We start from the raw sequence: 10,738 nt of genomic DNA, 5'->3' as shown, positions 1-10,738 counted from the left end.
TATATGTGTTCGCAAAAGGACCTTAAAGGAATGTTCAGGGTTTGATACAATTTAAGATTTAAATGTAAATATGTTTTTTTTTGTTTTGTTTTTTTAAATCGACAGCTTAGTTTGACATGCCCCTTGTTTTTTTTTTAAAGCAAGCTAAAACTTCTGTTGCAGTAAAGCACTTACAGTAGAAGTATATGTGGAATGTTATTATATTTTAAAAACTCATTTATTCCTGTGATGCAAAGCTGAATTTTCAGCAGCCATTACTCCAGTTTTCAGTTTCACACGATCCTTCAGAAGTCATTCTAATATGCTGATTTGTTGCTTAAGAAACATTTCTTATTATTATCAGTGTTCAAAACAGTTGTGCTGTTTTATATTTTTGTGGAAATGGTGATAATTTTTTTCAGGATTCAGGAAAAATCAGAAGAACAGCATTTATGTAATAAAAGTATTGCAACACTTGCAAAATCAATAATTGCTTCCAAACAGGTTTTTAGTCCTACCTCCCGTCTGCCTATTTTAAAGGTCCCATGACATGCTGCTTTTTAGATGCTTTTATTGGGCGGGCCAAATTCTCTGGGCGGGCAAAGCAGAGAAAGGGGAGGTAACCTTTCCCCGTATGACGACATAAAGGGAAGATTCCGGATTGGGCCATCTGAGCTTTCATTTTCTCAAAGGAGAAGCAGGATACCCAGGGCTCGGTTTACACCTATCGCCATTTCTAGCCACTGGGGGACCATAGGCAGGCTAGGGGAACTCATATTAATGTTAAAAATCCTCATAAAGTGACATTTTCATGCCATGGGACCTTTAAGAAAAAAGAAAAGGTGAAAAATGATTGACCTTCTCCAAGTTGAGGATCTTCTGATGCTGTTGTTCTTCCAGTGTTTGAATCTGTTTCTGAAGTCTTTCTCTCTCCTCCTCCAGCTGTAGGATCTTCTCCTTCAGGCGGTTCTGCTCGGAGCCCAGATCCCTGATAGTGGCCTCGTGGCTCATTTGGGTTGCTTGAAGAGAGCCTATCTGACCTGTTAATTAAATACATGGGTGTTTTGTTAGATTAACGCTCCCTCAAAAAATAAATATGGTATATTATTTGTGAACATGAAGGAGTCAATCGCAAACACAAAAACTATGTAGAATTCAGTGTAAATTCAGAGTTAAATCCATCTCTGTCAAGCTATCACATAACTGTAACCTCTCTAAAAAAAACTCTCACACTGCAGCTGGAGTGATTCAGTGTCATATGCTGAAAAAAATGTAATTTGGTCAAGACATTATTCTCACTGGCTTTGTGAAGGATTTCATTGGCCTGCTGCTGAACTCGATCTCTGCTTCCCTCCAGCTCATATTCTGTATCTTTCAGCTGCATCACCCAAATCTCTCCATCCTGTATGGCCTCTTCCAGCTGCTTGTGTAACTCCTGTAAATGGGAAAAAATTTCTTTTTTGAGATGCACTATTATTTTTAGAAAGCATAAATCTTCACTCTGGGCGACTAAATGATGTCTAATATTAGCCAATGGCTAATCAATTCTCAGATTTTACTCGCCAGTGTGTGAGTTGGAAGCTAAGTATAATTTTTAATATTTTCACTCGCCGAACACTCTCTGACTGAGCGCTTCAGAGTTTCACTCTCCGTAAACTGATCTGTGATATTTTTCAGTTCATCTGAATGGATGCGCAGCGCACCTGTATTTAACGTACCGTAAACTCTAGTGTGAAAGCGCACATCTCGCCGTTGCTTTGTCTCACACACACGCAGAGAGAGAGAGAGAGAGAATTGACGCGCTACATGTAAACGATATTCTTTGTTGCATTTTCCTGTCAAAATAACAGCGTTCCTTTGGAATTCTTCAGCTTTTTAGAACTGCCGCTTTCTTCGGTAGTGGGCGGAACTAATGCGCAAACGGCAATCTCATTGTTTTTGATTTGATTTCAGCAAATCAGTTCGCGCGAACGCACACAACCTGATTAATATTCATGAATCCAGCAGCTCATTAATCCTTAGTGCGTTTTATATTGTTCTTATTAGTAGAATTCGTATCATTATCTTATCGGTATTTTTGAGTTTTTTTCCCAATTTTGTTTTACAGAAACACTGAATGACCAAAAAACTAATTCACGATTAGAAACGATTCAATTGCCAAGGTGTCCGTAGAGGGTTGAGCATCAAAACTTACAAACTCATCTCAATGATCTTTACTTCATATCATTATTTACTGTAAATTGTAAGTACCAAAGACATTTTGTGTTTCTTCAGCTATGGCTTATTTTGGAACTATGTACTCTAAACACACTTTTTACACATATACACTGATGCAATTTGCCCAGGAACAATGTACATACATGCATCACAGGAGAATTCTGTCAGAATTCTGAACCATCACAAATATTTTCATAACTGCCTAATTTCCAACACATCTCAGACTACGTAGTGTGTTCAAAAGCATTCTGTAATGGAAATCACATCACATTTTAAACATATCGAAATACATAAACTGCCTCTCTTGTCTTACTAACGCTAATAGCTAGAATTCTATATATTCCAAATAAACACAGTTAAATATTAATTTCACACTTTTTGTGAAATTGCAGTTTGGAAATGCACAATATCTTTTTTTTTTTTTTTTATCCATCACATTTTCATACTTTGTCTCATGACATTTCTTCTTCTTGTAGACAAGGGCACTTTTGATAAAAAATACTAATAATTTGCTGAAATTTCAGCTTTGCCATCACAGGAATAAATTGCAGTTTAAAATAGAAAACAGTTTTTAAAAATGTTATTATTTCACAATATTATTATTTTAATTAAATAAATGAAGCCTTGGTGAGTATAATGATTTCTTTCAAAACCATAAAAGAATCTTACCGACCACAAACTTTTGAATGGTAGTGTACACTGAAATGGTTTACTTTGCTTATTGTTTAGATTATAGATATTAAGAATGTGTAATACTTATGACAGATTTCCATAGTAAGATTGAAATTCTGTGTCTGGGAAAAGGGTAAAACAATAAAAGGTATATTAAATGTAATAAAATTAAATTATGTAGACATTTCCAAGACATTTTCAATATGACTGTAACATAACAGAAATAAAAAAGTTCTGACAGTTTTAATAATCAACCTAATAAAAGTGTCTAAAGTTGAAGCAACACCCTTCAATGAATCTCCATGTACTGAAAATGTTCAAATCATTACCTTAATTGTGACTTCTGCATTGTTAAGAGATGCCTGCAGTCTGTTGGTCTTGTCCCTGCTTTCTCGCGCCTCGTCCTGAGCTCTGTGGAGTTCAGCACGGAGTTTACAAAGGGTCCTCTGAAGAGCTGACTCCTGCACCTGAAACTCCTTCCTCAGTTCCACCTCCGTCCTCTTCCAGGCCAGCAAGTTCTCTGTGGTGAGCTGCTGCGTTCGCCTCATGGCCTCCAGCTCGCGTTCATAGAACCCTTGAGCCTTGGACATCTTGGCCTCGTATTCCTCCACCAGTCGGACTTTGTCCTGCATCAGCTCCTCCACGCGCTCCATGAGCGACTCCAGCTCCGTACTGTGCAGCTCGGCCAGTTTCTCCTGTTCCAGGCTGGAGGACGCACTCTGGTTCTGCTGGCTTTGCAGTAGCTCCTGGACTTCCTGTCGGTGGACCGACTTGAGCTCCTCCAATGCCTGCCGTTTCTCCTGTTCAAACTGGGCTTGCACCTTACTGAAGGAGTGTAGCTTCTCTTCGAACTCGTGCATACTTTGTCTCATGACATTTCTTCTTCTTGTAGACAAGGGCACTTTTGATAAAAAATACTAATAATTTGCTGAAATTTCAGCTTTGCCATCACAGGAATAAATTGCAGTTTAAAATAGAAAACAGTTTTTAAAAATGTTATTATTTCACAATATTATTATTTTAATTAAATAAATGAAGCCTTGGTGAGTATAATGATTTCTTTCAAAACCATAAAAGAATCTTACCGACCACAAACTTTTGAATGGTAGTGTACACTGAAATGGTTTACTTTGCTTATTGTTTAGATTATAGATATTAAGAATGTGTAATACTTATGACAGATTTCCATAGTAAGATTGAAATTCTGTGTCTGGGAAAAGGGTAAAACAATAAAAGGTATATTAAATGTAATAAAATTAAATTATGTAGACATTTCCAAGACATTTTCAATATGACTGTAACATAACAGAAATAAAAAAGTTCTGACAGTTTTAATAATCAACCTAATAAAAGTGTCTAAAGTTGAAGCAACACCCTTCAATGAATCTCCATGTACTGAAAATGTTCAAATCATTACCTTAATTGTGACTTCTGCATTGTTAAGAGATGCCTGCAGTCTGTTGGTCTTGTCCCTGCTTTCTCGCGCCTCGTCCTGAGCTCTGTGGAGTTCAGCACGGAGTTTACAAAGGGTCCTCTGAAGAGCTGACTCCTGCACCTGAAACTCCTTCCTCAGTTCCACCTCCGTCCTCTTCCAGGCCAGCAAGTTCTCTGTGGTGAGCTGCTGCGTTCGCCTCATGGCCTCCAGCTCGCGTTCATAGAACCCTTGAGCCTTGGACATCTTGGCCTCGTATTCCTCCACCAGTCGGACTTTGTCCTGCATCAGCTCCTCCACGCGCTCCATGAGCGACTCCAGCTCCGTACTGTGCAGCTCGGCCAGTTTCTCCTGTTCCAGGCTGGAGGACGCACTCTGGTTCTGCTGGCTTTGCAGTAGCTCCTGGACTTCCTGTCGGTGGACCGACTTGAGCTCCTCCAATGCCTGCCGTTTCTCCTGTTCAAACTGGGCTTGCACCTTACTGAAGGAGTGTAGCTTCTCTTCGAACTCGTGCCGCATCTCCTCCACTTCACGTGACATGGAGACCACGCGTTGTGTGTGTTGGGCCTCCATGCACAGCTGTGTGTCCTCCACGCGCTGCCGGTACATCTCGAACTCGGCCAGCGCTTGGCACTTCATGTGTTCGTGCAGCTCCACGGATTCCTCCAGGGACTGCAGGCGCCGTTTCAGGTCAGCCTCGTCCCTGATCTTGCTCTTGTAGTGAAGGATCTTCTCCCGAGCCTCTGTCATGATGTGCTGAACCTCCTCATCGTGGGCCTCCTTCAGAGATTGGATGGCATCTTCGTGCTCGTCGTTTTTTGTGTTGAGGGCATAAATGACCTGTGAGAAACATGGATGATGAAGAATCAGTTTTTATACAGCTGCAGAAAATTGGAAACGTCACATCATTTCTAGACAGCCTGTCTGTCTTTCATTTCATTCCCTCTAAATATCTGTGATTAACTCAGATGTCAGCACCCTTAAAATCTGTGATTATGCGATCGGTCTTCATGTTTACTGAAAACAGCAGCTGTAGTAAGATTTCTGAGATTCTTTCACATGGAATAATCCACTTATGAGTCATTTTAAAACTTTAAAGTTCATTATATTAAGTATTGGCAGATCCAATCACAAGGCAACACATGGCAGCAAGGTATGGTATGGAGACCAGACCTTAATTTCTTCTGTGGAACACACACACACACACACACACACACACACAAAAAAGATATTTTGAAAAATTTCTCAGTGTTTTATTTGTCAATGAAATTTGACCCCATTGACGTCCATTGTATATAAAACAGTAGAAGCAATCATTAAAATATCTTCTATTGTGTTCCAGAGCGGACATGCAGGTTTGGAAGTACATGAGGGCGAGTAAATGATACTTTCCGCAGTTGATTACTCACAATTAATTAACACAATTGTTTTGTATTACAAGTAGTTGGAAATATAATGTTTAAATATGCAAATAAGGCATTGTCTAATTCAATATGCATTGATTTGCATATATTTCCAGAACAGAAATGTGAATACTGGATAAAGCCAGGTTCAAAATTCTTGTTTTATTTTGTAGACAGTGTTAAATACACAGGGGTATTTGATATATGAATAAACCCCTCAGTAAAAACTGTAAATCAGAAAAAGCTGTCAACAGCTGTAAAAAAAATACATAATTATTAGGTGAATGATATATAAACAAACCCCTCTGAACACCTCCAGAATGTAGACAGGAATAAAATTGGAAAATTTGTTGTATGTAAAAGCTGCTGAAGTGGAGATTTATAGCTCAGTGCATGAAAAGTGCAAGAAAAAAATCATTTTGAGAAAATGGCATATGTATTCTATTGGTAACACTTTATTTTAAGGACCAGTTCTCACTATTAACTAGTTGCTTATTAGCATGCATATTACTAGCATATTGGCTGTTTATTAGTACTTATAAAGCACATTTTAATGCATTATTCTGCATGACCATATTTTAGATCTCTTAATCCTACCTAAACCTAACAGCAACCTAACTAACTATTAATAAGCAGCAAATTAGCAGTTTATCAAAGGAAAACTCTTAGTTAATAGTGAATGTGTGTTCCGTTCTAAAGTGTAACCATTGTATTTGAAATCCACTGATGCAAACAGATCAAATATCATAAAATAAACACTTAAATGTTTATTTTGGATGTTTTCTTTCCACTAGCCCGAAAGCAGTCAAGTTATGGAAGCAAAATAACATAAAATCTCAATGCATGACAAAAACAATGGTTTTGCCCATAGTGTCTTGCTTAAAGCCAAGAAATACTCCTCCAAGCCACATGTGTCCATCTGGGACAGTCTATAACTGTCTGGTTTGGTTCAGCCACCAAATCAGACATATAAGAAAACTGCAACGAAAGGAAAAAAGCAACATAAAAGGGAGGAAAAATCATTATGGATCCATCAGACCAAGGACACAACCTCTTTTCACCTCTGGCAGGCATCACAGAGCACTGGCAACCAAAACAGTTTCTTTCCACTGGCCCTTTCAATATAGTGCAATATTCTCTTAAGCATTATTAGGCAATAAAGATGTACATTATGCAAGCATATATTCATTTTTATGCTGTTTCAATACACTATATCCACTTTGCACACCCTTGAACAAATATTTAAATGCATATTTTTAGACTAGAAGTTATGCATCTTCTTCTTTATGCATCTTCTTGCATACATAATATATATTTAGAGCGCTCAAAGCTCCTGTAAACCAAATCAAATTCCTTGTATTTCTATAAAACTCTTTCTGATCTGGACCAAACTCTTGATTTAATAAACAAGAGTCAATATTAAAAATTTCCTTTTGGAGCCAAGAGTTTTTCCAGCCAAGCATTTCATAATCATGACTCGCTTTCGTTGTACTTAAGAGTTGCACATCAAAGCAAGCCGCCTTTGTCACGAATCCGGTCCATGCACTTCCGTTCGCTCATTACCTGAGATCACCCGCTCACTACTATGGACTCTTGCACCACACTACTGTTGCACTTCACCCGGACTACAGTTCCCATCATCCATTGCAATGATTACACACACACAGCTGAATGCACTGATTACACACACACAGCTGAATCCAATCAGACATGCTACATAAGCCATGGACTTCCTCTCTCTCACTGCCGAGTATTGTAAGCGTATATCGCTACCCTAGTCGATATCTACTTTGCAGAGCCAGTTCCTAGTTTGTTATAGTTGTCTAGTCTAGTCTAGTCTCGTCTAGTTTCCTGTTTGCCTGTTTCCCGATTTTTGCTTGTCCTGGTTTATCCCTCTCGTCTTGCCCTGTTCGAATACTGTTTGCCCCTCGCCTGAACCATAGCCTGTGTATCGTATTAACCCTTTGGAATACCCTGTTTGGACATTGTTTGCCGGAGATTGACCACGCCCGCTCACTGGACTACTCTTGTGTCTTGCCCTCTATATGCATTTGCCATTATCTGACCCTTGCTTGTTTTGACTTTGTTCTAGATTAAAAGCTTTGCATGGATCCGCACGCCTCTTGTCTCGTCAGCTCCGTAACAGCCTTCACTTGCTGTTCTCACGCTGCTGTTCTCCTTTTCATCTTTAATTGATTCATTTCTGTCGCATCCATGTTATTAACATACTGTAAGGAGTCAGGACGCCCTATTCTGCACAACTGTAATTATGCAAATTAGCTCTACCTAGTTTAATTAGTGTATTAATGCAGTCCATGCCAGTTTCAGACCCATAAAACTGGATTTTCCTGAACAAAGCTTTTCTTACCATATCGAAGAAATGGATTAGATGTGAATTTAAATAAATTATTTGGCTAGAGTCTGAGAAACCTCAAGGGTACTTTAATAGCTTGAAAACATACCTACCATTTAATTATCATGTTTATACTCAATGACTTAAGATAATCTTATGAGAACATACAAACACAATTTCAACTTCATAACATGCTCCAAAATACATTGCATTACTTCATATGGGGTCTCATAAATTTCATATCTTCTGATTAGTGCACAGTGCACACCAGTGTTAGTTTAGTACAACTGAGATACTATTGTAATTTTATTAATATTTTGAAAAAAAATTTTTTTTATATGTTCTCATTTTAATTTTAGTTAAATTTTAGTAATTTTGTTGTGTTTTTGACTTTTTTTAATATATCAATATAGTTTTTATATTTACATTTATTTCAGTTAATATGTATTTTATTTGTGACCTTTTTATGGTTTACTACAATACTGTAGTATAATATCTGTAATAACCCTGGTTTACACAGTATAGTTTATTTCATTTAATATATATATTTTTTTTTTTTGCAATGTGTTTTTGTTGTGTTTAAACAGACCCCAGGCAGAAACACTACTAGAATACTAGAATGAATACCAGTCACATTTCTGTGAAATGCATGCCTACTTTTTGGTAAAATCTTAAAATAATTCTGTCTGTTGGATTTTGTTTACATTGAAAGAACATATTAAAAGCATCTGAAAGGGAAATTAAGAGGTTAAATATTGTTATTGTTTTCACACATCTAGGTCTGGGACACTAAACATAAAAACAGTGAATACGCAATCTTGAATCCAAAGCAAAGATTGCTCTCGTGTTGGGCATAAATTACACAACTAAATGAAATCAGAGGTAAAAACTAATAAGGCATATGCACTTTTGATAAATGTGGATGTTAATAAACTAGACTGATTATTTCTGCATTAGAGTCTCGTTATGTAAGATGCCTTGCTGAATTATTTTTGCAGAAATTAATCACAGATTAAATGCGTCTTGCAAACCTTATAAACAGATTTTTGCAGGGGAAAAAAAAACACTGCGGTGCAAAAATTGCAATATGTAGGGCATCATCTCTATGGGGGATAAGGATTAAACATCATGCAGAATCCTGCTTACAGTGTATTCATATTAAAGTTGAGATACTGTTATCAAAATATAAGCAATGTGCTATTACCTACCTTGGTGAGCTGTGATATTTTTTTACTCATCTTCAGGTGCAGATCTTGAGTGTATTCCATGGTCAGCGCAGATTCGTAGAGTAAATGGCTGGATGTGGAGGACGGACTGGTGCCTGATCCAGAAGCAGAAGCAGCGGCGGGAGGATTGATGCCCGGAGCAGCGCTGTACGGCGGCTGCCAGCCCGTCCCCGTCGCCATCTTCACGTACTGCCACGATCCCAAACAGGTTAAGGATGATCCTGCGCCATCAGTATACCTGTCATCCATATGAATTCATGTAAACCCATCATGCTGTTTCTCTATACGTGTCGAGCAGCGACTGTTCACCTGACTCTCCACACAATCAATATTCTTAGCGTCTGATATTAGCGCTACGTGACAGATGTGGTTGTTATTGGTCTACATCAGTCAGTCATCAGTGGCGGGAACCGAATGACAATGAACTAACTGAGCGCTAAAATGTAACATTCGAGCATCATCACATTCACGCACTGTGGCGGATGCTGCGCGAGGAGAGAGAGTTGTAAATGACGTCAGAGCTGTACGGTTACCTCACATTGCTTTTCTGCTGCAGATACGTGATGTAAATACAAACGGGCCTATGAATTATAGACAAAACAAAGAGCACCAACAAGTGTAGTTTGCTCATGTTAGGAGTGATGCGTTGTTAGTTGTGTGTATACAGGCAATAATATAATATATTTTATATTTGTATGATATAATTTTACATTTACATTTAGTCATTTAACAGACGTTTTTATCCAAAGCGTCTTACAAATGAGGACAATGGAAGCAATCAAAATCAACACAAGAGCAATGATACACAAGTGCTATAACAAGTCTCAGCTAGCTTAACGCAGTACACGTAGTAATATTATAAATATAATATTCTGGTGTATTTGAGTATTGTATAGTTGTGTGTATACAGGCAATAATATTACACAACGTATTTTATATTAATATATAATATATCCAAATATAAAATTCTGGTATGTGTAGACTTTATTCTTTTATTAACATTTTTATATAAATGTATCTGATTAATACAACTCATGTTTGTTTTTAACTAGGCTATGTAATTGTTTTGACTTATCTTGACTACATTAATGAACTGAGACTCGTTAAATGTGTGTGTGTGTAAAATTAATATTATATATGTATATATAGTATATATTTTAATATTTATAATTATTTGTTTTTGTCGTTTTATATACATTTATCTGACAATATGATTATATTATATTATAGTGTATATGGAGTATATTCTCTTTATTATGGTCTTAATATATTTTATTTGATTAAAATACTGAAAACATTTGCACAACAATGATCTAAGACTCATTATATGTATGTATCTATACACATACTATATAAATTATATTAATTATTAATGTATTATTTCTCACACACACACACACACACACACACACACACACACACACACACACACACACACACACACACACAGAGAGAG

General features: G+C 37.3%; 1 protein-coding gene across 1 annotated transcript in view; it reads right to left on the bottom strand.

Moving 5' to 3' along the window:
• LOC107693063 (protein FAM184A-like) overlaps nt 1–10,738 on the bottom strand; it is a 37,393-nt gene that overhangs the window by 25,082 nt on the left and 1,573 nt on the right. Inside the window, exons 2-5 of the mRNA XM_016492310.1 lie at nt 9,265–9,520; nt 4,286–5,140; nt 1,279–1,414; nt 838–1,019 (exon numbers count right to left, since the gene is read on the bottom strand). Coding sequence (XP_016347796.1) covers nt 838–1,019; nt 1,279–1,414; nt 4,286–5,140; nt 9,265–9,520 — 1,429 coding nt within the window. The remainder of the gene's footprint in view (nt 1–837; nt 1,020–1,278; nt 1,415–4,285; nt 5,141–9,264; nt 9,521–10,738) is intronic.

Source organism: Sinocyclocheilus anshuiensis, unplaced genomic scaffold (genome assembly GCF_001515605.1).
Source record: "Sinocyclocheilus anshuiensis isolate Anshui unplaced genomic scaffold, SAMN03320099.WGS_v1.1 scaffold222, whole genome shotgun sequence".
Classification (NCBI taxonomy): Eukaryota; Metazoa; Chordata; class Actinopteri; order Cypriniformes; family Cyprinidae; genus Sinocyclocheilus; species Sinocyclocheilus anshuiensis.
The sequence above is the reverse complement of the archived record's forward strand: the minus strand, read 5'-3'. Positions and strand labels throughout refer to the sequence as shown.